We start from the raw sequence: 13,276 nt of genomic DNA, 5'->3' as shown, positions 1-13,276 counted from the left end.
ATATTGAATACAAGTCTAAAGAGGTTATAATTTTGTTGTATAGGTCACTGGTTAGGCCATATCATGATTATTGTGTTCAGTATTAAGCTCTTTACCTTAGGAAGGACACTGAATTGTTGGAAAGGATTCAGAAAAGGGTTACTGGAATGGATGGGTTGTCGTATGTGAAGTTAAATTTAGTTTGTTTTGAATTTCACACAAAGCTACATGAGAGCTATCTGCACTAGCCATCCCTAATTTAGCTTTTAAAGACTAGAGGGGAATGCAGCTAGTCATCACCACCCATTGCCAACTCTTGGAATTGACCATCACATTATAATGCCCCCATGGCTGTAAGGGTGAGCATGTTTGGTGAGACAGCAATTAGAATTTGCAACCCTTAGATTGTGAGTCAAGTGCCCTAACCACCTGGCCATCATTCAAGGAAAGGCTGAAATCTCTCAAATCGATTTCTCTTGAAAAAAGAAGAGTTAGGGGGGGGGATCTGATTGAGGTGTTTAGGATTGTAGAGAGAATTGATAGTGTTGATGCATCATTTTTTTTCATATTTAATAGTGAGAATACAAATTTTGTCAAGGTATGAGCCACCTTCAGCTAATATAGTTTCATTTTTTTAACAGGGTGGTTGGCCTTTGGAATGGGTTGCCTTCAGAAGTTTTAGAGGCAGTAACTTTAAGTGATAATGGCTGGAGACGGCTTAAATGGGTAATGAAGAAAAACTTTAATGTAACTTTAACATGACAGCAAATGTACAAAACCTTGTCGAAACGTTGTACATTTGCTGTCATGTTAAAGTTATATTAAAGTTTTTCTTCATTACCCATTTAAGCCGTCTCCAGGCATTATTAGTCTCAAAGTGGGTTCCTCGTCATCGAATTTAACTTTAAGTGAGTTTAAGAACAAAACTTGATAAGTATATGAATGATAAGGACTGACTTTAAGATATTTTTTTTCTAATTATTCTAATTTAATTTAGAAGATGGAACAGCCAAGATGTACCAATAGGTTCCATGTTGTCCCAAAACATTATGTTATGTTATATTAAAACAATTTTGGAACCTCATCATATTACAGTTCATGTTACCACATCTGTTCATCCTCTATTTGATGACTATACGTCTTGACAATAGCCCTACATCATAGTTTCTATTGCAAAAGGCTTCATCTTATGGATGTCTTATTCAAAGCACAATACTTTTCTCTTATTGTTTTCTATAATCAATCCAAGGTATGAGGATGATGGTACCAGTTCCAGTAATCTGATCACACAAAAATCCTTAGGTGTTGTATTCAGTGACTTGACCTTTATGTCTTTCTATAGAATAGCATGAATACCTGTTTGAGGTATGCAACAGTTGAACAGATATGTCATGGCAGCATCTTGTGTGTCACTTTTCCAGATGGAGATATTTCTTAATTATGTTGTGTGCTGTTGCTTTCACCACTGACCTTTTTGTTGTTGATTCTTACCAGTTATAAAACATCACACTTTACTTGCAATGGCTCAGGTAAGACTTGTTACAAGTCTCATTTTGGATGGTCCTGGTCATCGAAGTTGATCTATTTTCATTTTCCAATTCAATTAAGTAAAATGGATATTCCCATCTTGGAAATTTTAAATACCTGACCTGGATATCATGTACCGTGATGTTGGTTCATAATAGGGATCACACATGAATTTACTCAAAGCCCTTAATACAACAGTCAAGAAAAAACCACCTTAAAAAGCAGACATTCTTGAAACAACACTCAAAACCTTTCTTTTCAATGGTTAAGACCACCCAAACAGTGATAATAAGCAAATAAGTAATTTCATGATTGTAGACAAAATCAAATTTGCCCATTTGTTCATATTATTATTGTTTCACAAGCCTATAGCAAAATTGGTTGAGTATCTTCCACCAAAACATAGACAGATATACTATATGAAGCACTGTGAATATCCATGACCTATTTAAAAGTTGATTTATGTGGTTATAAATGTTGTTCTGAGCAGCTGCTTTTGTACTCAATGCATGTCAAACATGTTTACACAAACCCCAGAAAGAAAGCCATCTGGCTCAGTAAATAATTACTTTAAAAGACATGAAGGTATATTTAAGGCAATGTTTTAGATGTATTTGTTTTACTTAAAAAGGCTGCTTTTCTACTGGTCAAATTTTATACAAGCTTAGTGGAGGTTATATCTTATTCTAAGCATATATTTGCCAATTGCTGTGCATTAAAAAAGCCAGCATACAAAATAATTAAAAACTAAGAAGTTAAAATCCAGAAATAGGAACCGCAAAAAAAAGCAAACAAACAAGGCTAGAGATCTACTGCAGACAGTTTGCTCAAACTACATATTCCTATTATGACTCCACTATAAAATTATTGCAAGTGATACCTACTGTAGTGTGGGATCACACAGGAATTTTGCAAAAAACTGAGTGAGTAGTTTTAAACTTAATTTAACCTCTTTAATTTTGTCGTACTATGAAATTTTCTAAGTCCTTCACTTTTTTGGCATAAAAAAAATTCTAGTGTTTTCCTAGCAAGTGTGTTAGTTGGAAACTACAACTTGTGCATTTTCTAGCACATTAATTAGAAACTGCCACATTTTGCTGTTGTACCTCATTACTTGAATCACTATTGTTCATCATTACTCAAGTTTGCTGTCTCTACATGGATTTTCTTGACTATATTTCAGCAAGTAAACAGTGGAAGATTACCACAGATTTTCCTACTTAAACAATGGAGAGGATTCTTTTTAGTGTTTCTTATAATTAGCTGAAATTGTGAGTGCTTATTCAGTATTTATTACCACTGCATATAGCACTATTTTATATAGCCATTGTTATTTGTAAATAGTTGATGTTAAGGTACTGGTTGTAAATGTTGTTGATAATTGGCAACTTACACTAACTGTGTCCCTGTTGTCTATTTTGCATGCATTGTTTGTGTTGCCTTATTCTAGCAAATACATGTGCACAGCAGGCTGTTGAAGAATATAACTATGTGTCATGTAGACCTCACAAGGTAAGATGTTACAGAATCTGTTTACATTGCATTAATTTGTGTTGTATTATCTTAGAAGAAACATTATTCTGTTCTGACGAGATTGCTTTGTTGCTGCTCATTTTTTGTTACATTACGCTATGACACAGATGGAAGCCAGTAATTAAATCTGTGATGATACAATCTTTGTCTTCAAGATGGTCCTTTGAGAACAACTTTACATTTTTTGTTTGTTGTAGTTGCATACCAGTACATTTGTTTATTCTTCGTTGTACATTTGTTATTTAGTTTGAATAAGTTCAATCTGGTGGTTGGGTGGAAAAAAGCCAAGGCAGCAGTAAACTGTTGAAAAACATACAACATTCAACTGAACGCATATGCACGTATGTAGCTAAAAGTTATTCTCCATAAATGGAAATACAAAAACTTAATAAAAACTGTTAATTTAAAAGGGGGAATTGATAAGCACTGTAGATACAGAGCCATACATACTATTCTACTGCTACTTTATATCTTCTGTGATTGTCTCATGAACTGCTGAATTGTATATTAAAACTCATTTCAATATAACATACTCAAACTTCTGTGTAACAATTCTGAGATTTTACAAGGAAACTGAATATGCAAATACATGTTTAGGGTGACAAATCCTAACATGAAGTTGTTGAAACACTATAAAAGATAATCCAAATACAGACTGAAGAACTTGCCAATATTATTTAAAAACACTTGAACTAACAAGTAAACTATAAAAACAATATTCATTTAAAAACCAGATGCTGAATATTATACCAAAATGTAATATAACTAACATAGTTCTTTCAATACCTTTTCTATAAAGAAAACACTAATAGAGCAGGAGAAACTTTACAGTTAGTAGTTTTTCATCTAGTAAGCTAAATATACAACAATATAATATATATTACTAATGACATAATAACAAGAATAGGTCTCATCATTCCAATTTTGTTTTTTGTAGAGTTAAGGCAAATTCATTGCAACAGGAAGAAAACATACTATAGGTTTTAAAGAAGTGGACATTTTATATAACTTAAACCTAAAAAATGGCTTCAGATCTTTTTGTTTAGAGAGTTCTGTAAAACATATATGCAATAAATATTAATGTAATGACTGGTTGAAGATCACAGATTAAAGAAACAACAGGAGCTCACAGAAAATGTTTCAAAAAGTTTATCATAAGCTCCAAAGTGTATCCACAATATTTCAGATTCTCTTTCCTCATGACAACGATCTTGAGACTACAGGTTTCTTTCCCACACGATCTTAGCTTTAGGAATACAAACCTTACATGTAAAATCAGTTTTAAATTTACATGACCAAAATGTTCTTATATCCTCAACACTTTTTATATTGGACCGACCCTATACCTGTGAAGCTCATATGTAATAATGTTTATTATAATTCTGAATTTACTAAATCTAGCAAGCTTTTAGTAAAGATTAAAAGTCTCATTTATTTGAAAAAAAAATCAGATTTTAATTAAAGTACTTCTACTAAATATTTCTCTAGAAATTCTAAAGCCTTTACTGAATCAGTCTGAGCAAAAGGCAGTTTCATATTTAATTTGCATAACTTCTAGAACCTCCTAAGTTACTATTGAATGTTTTTTACCAGTAAAACTTTATATTTTATCTACTTTAACACTTACTCTAAAGAAATCACCAACTTAAAGTGAAATGAAAAGTTGAAAAATATGAAAATACAATGAATAATGCCACTTTTTCTTTCAGAGTGACTGAAGTATTAATCATAAATAAAATTCCAAGTTACAGTTTCAACCATATTTTCATTATTTATTTTAATTGCTGTCCTTTGTAGTTACAGCCATCGTAGTCGTGAAAAGCAACAAATCACAGTGGGAGCTCATTAACTGTTTCTCTTAAAGCTAAAGTATCATATAACTGCATGGTGTCCTACAGACACTGGAGTTAGTGTCATTTTAGAAGTTCATAATTTTTACATTTTAATTATATATATATATATATATATGTATAATAAGAATTAAAAACTACACAAGAAAAAATTATGCAGTACTCAGTGATGCTCAAGGCAGTTTGTACACGAGTAACAATCTACCATAACTTTCACTGAATCTCATAAGTCTGTTTGTTTAAAGAATTAATGTAACTTTCATATATGCAATTTAGAAAATAATCTCTCCCTTTCTCTCTCACAGCTTACAAACTATTTGAATACATCAATTGTTAATAGGCTATTAAATCAGCATTATAAAACAATAATGAAATAATATTGCTATACTGTTATTGGTCCTGGTTGTCAACTTATTGTCACCAGAACAAAATGTACCAAAACTGCCATAATTTATCCAGTTTATAAGTAAGTTACGAATAAGTTAACAAAATTCTATTAGACATTCATAGTAGGATTAAAAACTTTGCACACCAAGAATCTATGGCAGACCGTTATTCAATGAGTGCCACAATCTAATGGCTGTAATAAGCCTTATGTACAAAAGAATAATCCCTTATTGGTTATAAACGAGTCCATCAGCCACATAAAGTTGATTAGTAAACAATCTAGAAATTCAAAGAGAGAGGAAAAAGTTGGGGTTTCTCTGGTAGATTTGACAAATTTATTTGACATCTCAGCAAACTAAGACAGGAGGTTCAATTTTTATATTATTACTTGTAGTTATGTTTAGTTGATGTTTCTAATTTGTAAGTTATAAAATTTTTATGTTGAGATTCGGAGCTCAGATATGTTACATGGCAGAGAAAAAATGAAGACTGATAACTTTTTAATGCTTCTTTTTGAAATTAAGAAGGTAAACCTCAAATAATATACAAAATTGAATTATAAGCTTCCTTTCCAGGCCAAGTTTACTGACATGCATTAATAATAAAGTAGGTTAATTAAATTTTGAATGTAACACTATAAAAGATCATGATATGCACACTTTGAACCAGTCACCATGATAGAATTAATAGAAGCTGCTTTACTCCCAGAATCAAATGCTTTACTTTAATAATAACGAAATGTATATTGTAATCCCGTATCAAAACCCAATCATATAATACACGAGTAGCATAACTTATTTACCAGACTTAGTCAAAATACATATACTTGTTCATAATAACTTATTTACAAAAAAAAAAAAAGATAAGATATATAGCACACAGTTTCTTGAAAATATATACTGTGTAGTTGAGGTAACTAACTGTATGGTTTTAAGTGCATTTTCCCGGAGAATCTCAATAGATAAATCATAGTATCTATCCACTACATTCAAAACTATAGTACTTACAACAGGAGGAGAAACTGAAATATGAGGATCAACATTTAGATTGTTCATTGAATCACTTATCCTATCTTCTTCACATATTCTGGAACTAAAATTAGCAGCTTGAACAAACTCGTCATCAATTTCTTTTTGGAAATCAACTTCATCACTCTGTTCTAGAACTCTACGACCAGCAAAATCTAAAGTAATTTTCTGATTCAGTCGTGAAACATGTCGCCTTGCATGAAGTTCTTTCTGTTTTTGTGACATCTTGGCTCGTTCCTCTTTTGTAAGCCATTTATTGGATTCCACAGCAAAGTAATCACTTTCATCATCAATGACTCTTGTTCGCTTTTCACTGTAGATATTTAAATCACATGAATACATTCACCTACTTTAACTTAACATAGAGCAAGTTACAAGTAAGTTTCCACAATATTCACTGGCAATAAAAAGATTTAAACAAAACACAAGAATTTCTTCAAAAGTTATAATTTTCTTACTCTGAAAAAGTATTTCTAATAGGTAGTTACCTCCTTACATAAATAGCTACTTTTGTTCAGTGCTGCCCTCTATATGCAAATATTTTTTTACGCATGCCACAAGCCTTCTGTCTCCCCTCCATTGGAATTGACTGATTCCAATGCATCTCATGCAAATCATCTTGCATCAACCCTCCACCAATAAGAGTAAGCATACTCCCATGATTCAGGTGACTCCTTCTATTTAATTCTACTGAACTGTAACTTCAAGGTTTGATAGAAAATGGAAGCACCAATTTTCTGTGGGAAGGAAGGGTGGGAAGTGTGAACGGAGGTAAGTACCTATCAGAAATACATTTTCAGTGAAGGAAAATTATAACTTCCAATGTGGTACATTACATCTTCCTACATAACTGGTGAGAGGGAAAGAAAGAAGCATCCTTTGAAAGCATCCAAAGGACACTCCCTAAAATGAGACAGTCAGATATTGAAGATCTGATGTTGGAAACTGCATCACTTCTGAATCAGGTATATTCTTTGTCCATCATAGAAAGATGTCGCATATATGGGTGGAAAACAGAGGAGCACATCTAATTGGGAGTAAACTATGGCTGGAAAGTTATCCAAACCATGCAATATTTATGAAACTCAATCCCAGAAATTATAAAAGTAGATAAAATGAAAAAGATGTGCCCCTAGGTGTAGAGTGGCTAGGACACAATGGACCATACATGGCAAGTCAACTATATCCAAAATCCATTCTGCTGAGAACTGACATCCTTGTGGAGGGAGGATGAGAATCACACTGTTGGTAAATCAACTACAATCCAAAACCTGGCTGCCAGGTACCGATATCCATGTCTAGGTAGGAAAGAGGGTCATACTACAGGCAAGGAGACTACAATACAAAACCCAGGCCACAGTGAACTGAAATCCATGTGGGGGTAGGAAAGAGGATCATACCGTCTTCTCCTCAAGTTCATGAGATTGCAAGGAATCTAGTACCCTCTGACTCATGAACAGGGCACATGTGAATGTAATAAATCTGGGAACTCAATATCCACTATTGCAAAAAGATGTCTATATAATGTAAACCATTTCCCTCAAAAATGAAGTTGACTAGTACCACCCTAAACACTTTAACATCCTCGGAATAAGAAACATCGAGGGATATTGAAAGGGAAAGAACCGTAGCATTCTGCAGTTACCTTCATCGTGACCCACAACACAGATGGAATATAAATGAGGGAGGAATATAGACATCTGTAATACAAGTGTTAGGACTTACATTGATGGGTGCTACTCTTAAGGTGGGGGGTAGGATGAAGGGGTTAAATTCAATTTTGACATTTCACTCCCATTGTTTTATGTTTCATATTGGAGGATATCACATCATTTACACCAGCAGAACACCACAATCCTACTCTCAACTGAATGGTATTTTGTTTGTATTTCATTAACCCATTCAGGACAATGCCTATGCAGTCCACCATCCCAGCAGCTTGGAACTGGAAAGTGGGAAGGACTCTCAAACTCCACTAGAAGAAAAGGGGGTAACATGCAGTTTGGAGGAACCACAACATCTGAGATAGCACAATGGGTGACCATAAAACCCTATTTTTAAAAGCATACTATACTGATTCATTCCATAAAAGATATGGCAGGGATGGGCAGCTATCCCCTTCTGCTTTACTCATGTAGTCCATGGGTGAGTACGATCCCAGACTAACAAATTTATGAAGCAGTTCTATCGCAAGGATAAACCTAAAACGATCTTGTAGTACACCTGATCTCTGCAGTGTGTGTTGCATGGCCATGGAATTATAATATGCAAGTTGACATGGCTTGACAGTGCAAATTTGAAAAGTTAGAGAATTCCTGGTCAGGTACCACTTGGCCCAGAGGGGGATCCAAACAATGAACATTAATAAAAGGGAAGGAGGCCCTTGAAAAGGAAAAAAAAATTACTCAGACAAAGTCTCACTGAATCCTTATATTCTAGAATGGCTACAGGCAGAAGATGATAACCCGAAGAGGAAGAAAACCACGATCCGATGCAAATAGTGCAAGACGAATGTATCATGAGTAGTCCACATGCCCTATAGAAGAAGTACCACCAAAGGACGACAAAGAAAAAATGCCAATGATAAGATAAGGTGTCGAATTGGATGAGGAGACACTTGGAACAAAGTACAGGAAGAAGATGAGAAAGAGGAAGAAGGTAATCTAATAAAAAGCCAAATCCAATTGGCAAAAGAGAAAGAACATGAACAGAGGACGATTGCCAAGAAAGAAAGAGGCAGGAACAGACACCACAGAAGGAAGCTGTGCAGGTAATATATCAGAGAAGAGCATGTACAGGACAGAGAAGTCTATCTGGATCAGAACGAGAATAAAGGAGTGAAACAGAAGAAAGGGAAAGCAGCTAAATGGAGAAGTTATCCTCATGAGCTGCTGAAGTGTTAGGGAAGAAAAGTGATCTGGAGAAAGGAGAAGAGATGTAAAAGGATAAAGAGTATGTATGTGAAACATCATTGGCAAATAAAGAGACAACCAAAATCCACAGGTAAATGGGACAAGGAGGAAAGACATAAGGGAAGGTGAAACAAGGAGCACTGAGAAAGTGGTTTGAATGTAGGCAAAGTGAGGCAGTGCAGGACCACATTAATAACCCAATCTGAAAGGGCAGTGGATGAAAAATCCGGAAGGAATACATTCACAGGTAAGGTGTAGAAGTAAATAACTGCGGGATCAGGAAAAATGAAAGGTATGGGACAAGACCACCCAAAATTTGAGGAGACAGAAGACCCCGGATCCAAAAGTAAAGAGAGAAAATCTGCTTGACAAAGAACAGTGGGTTGATCAGGAGAAAACCTTGGACCCAGAAACCAATTTGCACTGAGAAACTTCCAGGGTGAATGAAACAAGCCAGAAAAGAGGCTAACTGTCAGGAGATGCAGGATCACCTTGCCAATGACCAGAGGAGAACCAGGCATGAAGACAGACGACAGGAAGGTCCAGATGAAACATCGGTGACTAAGGGTGGGAGACAGAGGAAGAGATAACAGAGGAGGAAGTTAGAACTGGAGAAGTCACAGAAACCACAGCTAAGACAGCCAAGAAAGAGCTATCAGAAGGAGTGTCAAGGATGAAAGAAATCACCTGGAGAAGAAAAAGAATGGTAGGATAGACAAATGTGTAGGCCCAATCCTGGCTGAGAACATCGATAGCCAGAGCAAAATGACAAAGAACTGGAGACCAAAACCAAGGCAATTTGTGGTTAAGGGACATAGCAAAAACCTCAATGTGTGGAGTAACCCATGGAAGTCAAAGCCAATGGAAAACAAAAGGATCGAAAGACCACTCCATCAGATAAATGTTGTCTGGACAGGAATCTAATCCATGACAAGAGTGAAAGCACCCAAAATGTGTCATGCAATGATAGGAATATCGAGCATATGGGCCCAAAATGAAGATCCAACGTAGGAATACAGAAGGATCAAGAGCAGGTGCCAACTGGTGATTGAGATAAGCATCCACTGAAGGAATCAGAAGGGATCATTACCAGATGATTTCTGGCCATATGGAGAAAATGAACCAAAACATGACCTACAGCGAGAAGTTCCAGGACGTTGATATGATAATACCTCTCAAGCCGCAGACAAAAAACCCAAATCTTCCTGTTGTTCAACCCATGCCCCCAAATCCCATAAGGGATGCATCCATGAAATGTGGAAAACCGGATGAAGAGGAAACGGGACAGCTGCCAACATGTGAGTCATATCTAACCACCAATGCTGATAGATGACAAGGGTAGGAGAGCTAACAAAGGATCCCTGCAAAATTCCACTGGTTGTGAAAAGCCCATGAAAGAGCCTGCATATGAGCCAGACCTAAGAGGATAAGGGCTACCAAGGAAGATCATATCACCAAAGACGATAGAACTTCATGAGCTCTAATCAAACTGAAAACCTATCGAATGAAGTTGAAGAAGAAAAGGGCGGGCCTGACTGAGATGTGTGTAGAAAACAAAAACACCCAAATGTACAGGAAATTGGATAGGCTGCAGTAAGGATTTGATTAACAACCCATTATAATTACCTCCAGGAGCAGTTGATAAGGGTAACAGGTGAACTCCTGTTCAGAATGAGCAAACAGTAGTCAATCGACCAAAGAAAGAGGAAAGAGCAACCCGAGAACATAGAAATGACAAACAAATGCTCTAAATGGCTGAAGCAAGTCTTAAGAGCAGTACCCAAAATAGAGAAACTACCCCAAATAAGCATTTGCAACATTCTTCTTTGTCGTTGATAAACCTGGAGAAAAAGCCCACCTGAGGGTGAGAAACAACTCCAAGGTAAAAGGGGGAAGGTAGAAAATTAGAATGAGGCAAGATAAACCTAGTACAGGCTGCTAGTCTCTGCCAGCCTGGAATAATAGCCTGGAGAAAGAAGGCTTGTGGCATGCTTTTTTTTTTGCATATAGAGGGCAGCACTGAACAATAATAGCTATTTAAGTGAGTGTAGGTAATGTACCATATCAGAATGAGTAATTTGTTCATCATGAGGACCAAGCATTCATTTATGTAAAACATTCTAAAAAACATGTACTAAACATGAAACATAAAAGTAAGAAGTTATATAAGTTGATATATATATATATTATTAACACTACAAGGTGTTAACTACTTTCAGCTGCTTTATGGAAAATACATATGTTACATCTTTATTTTTAAATTTTAAAATATAATAAAAAACAAAGGTTAAATTGAAACAGTGAATAGAGGTTGATCATCTACCACTAAACAAATATTCTGATCTAATTTTTTTCACTTTATGCTTAAGGTGATACACACCAATATTTATACTCACTGAATAAAAGTCTAATAACTGTGGGTCAAAAAATAAAGGCAAGGTTCATTCTTACTTTCACATTCCTCAGCACTATCCAAAAAGTACTTACAAGAGAACAACACCGAGAAACCACAACAAACAGATTCTCAGAGCATCCAGGGTATGCACTCCTGTGGGTTCCAAAGATAAGAAGGATGATAAACATTTTGCTAGGACCATGTAAAAGATGATTAGGTCTTCGGAGGTTAGAAAGAAATAATGAAAGCCCAAGAACGGGTCCCACTTGCAAAAACAGGATGATAGGGGATGAAACCTACATTCCTGGTCCTACTATCGGAAATTTAAAAAAAAAACAAGTACTATTTGAAAATAAATGTAGTTTTACAAATTTTCAACTCTTCCGAACCAAGAGGTCTAAAAACCAGAACCAGATGAATTAAGAGCACAATCTCGCTATTCCATAATGGAATATCTGTGTCAAAATAATAGGAAAGAGGGTGCCAGCTTTGACTGATTACACTGTAATCACAGGAAAACCCCACAGTTTGAAGTATATCAAGAGCTGAAAGAGATCCATTAGCAACAAGGGCAGTTCTACTCCAACACGATCTGAAAGTTAATCTTCACTATTGAATTTGATAAACTAAGGAGAAACTAGTAAAGAATATTTTGGCTCAAAATAGACAAAGTGAAAGATACCAAGAGAGTATCCAAAACAACAGAATAAACCACTAACATACACTCTGCATTCACAGAAGATGTCATACAGAATTTCATCTGATCTACCTGACTAGATTTATATAGTCATGGGGCAGGTAAAGCAAGTCAGTCCATAACCCTTTCCCTACAGGAAAGTCAAGCTGCACATGTCACAACCTTCTAGAAAGTTACATTCAAGATTTAATGATACTACTTTATTTCTAATGTAAATGAATAAACTTAGCATCAAAACATAAGTAATAAAAAAAAATAATATTATACAAGTTTTAATTTATTAATTTTAAAAGGAATTATTTAAATAAATCCTCAATCTCCCTCACATGAAAATTGTGACATTTGTTTTCTAGGTCTTGCCCATTTTCCAATATATTTATCACCCCTCTCCAAGTTTAATATAAAGTACACAATATACTATAGATATTACTAAGGTAAAGTTTTATAGCCTTCAATCTTCTTTGTTCAGAGAGATATAAGTTACAAAGTCAGACCCAATTGCCATGCCCACCTGTCACAGTTTCTTTCTGATGTTTTATATCATTTATAACCAATAGAAAGATTAAATCAATATCTATCAAATAACAAATAATGTTATGTTTCTTTCAGTACAAATTATTGCCAATTTTGTATGTTTGTCCTGTGGTGTTTGAATCAAGTAGGTATAGGAATTATTCTAAGGCTCTTATGCCTTAGTTAGAAAGCCAGTTAAACTATAATAGTTATATGACATTGTTTGTGTTGTGCAGATTATTATGTGCTCTTAGGTGCATTCTTTAAAATTATTTAACCCTTTTCCAGGCAGTTCACAGGTGAAAGGCCATGTCATTGCATTTGTTGACTCGAATTCAAAATTTTAGTGTTATACCTTACTCAATTTCTTAACTTAAAAGTAAATATTAAAAAAACACAGTTAAACATAAAATTTTGTGTCATGTGGTATGTTGAATGCAGCACTGGTTCAAATT

At 35.0% G+C, this 13,276-nt stretch overlaps 1 protein-coding gene across 1 annotated transcript in view; it reads right to left on the bottom strand.

Moving 5' to 3' along the window:
- LOC106461499 (activating signal cointegrator 1-like) overlaps positions 1-13,276 on the bottom strand; it is a 53,074-nt gene that overhangs the window by 24,905 nt on the left and 14,893 nt on the right. The window contains exon 6 of the mRNA XM_013921320.2: positions 6,284-6,617. Coding sequence (XP_013776774.1) covers positions 6,284-6,617 — 334 coding nt within the window. The remainder of the gene's footprint in view (positions 1-6,283; positions 6,618-13,276) is intronic.

The sequence above is a fragment of the Limulus polyphemus genome, unplaced genomic scaffold, assembly GCF_000517525.1.
Source record: "Limulus polyphemus unplaced genomic scaffold, Limulus_polyphemus-2.1.2 Scaffold973, whole genome shotgun sequence".
Classification (NCBI taxonomy): Eukaryota; Metazoa; Arthropoda; class Merostomata; order Xiphosura; family Limulidae; genus Limulus; species Limulus polyphemus.
The sequence above is the reverse complement of the archived record's forward strand: the minus strand, read 5'-3'. Positions and strand labels throughout refer to the sequence as shown.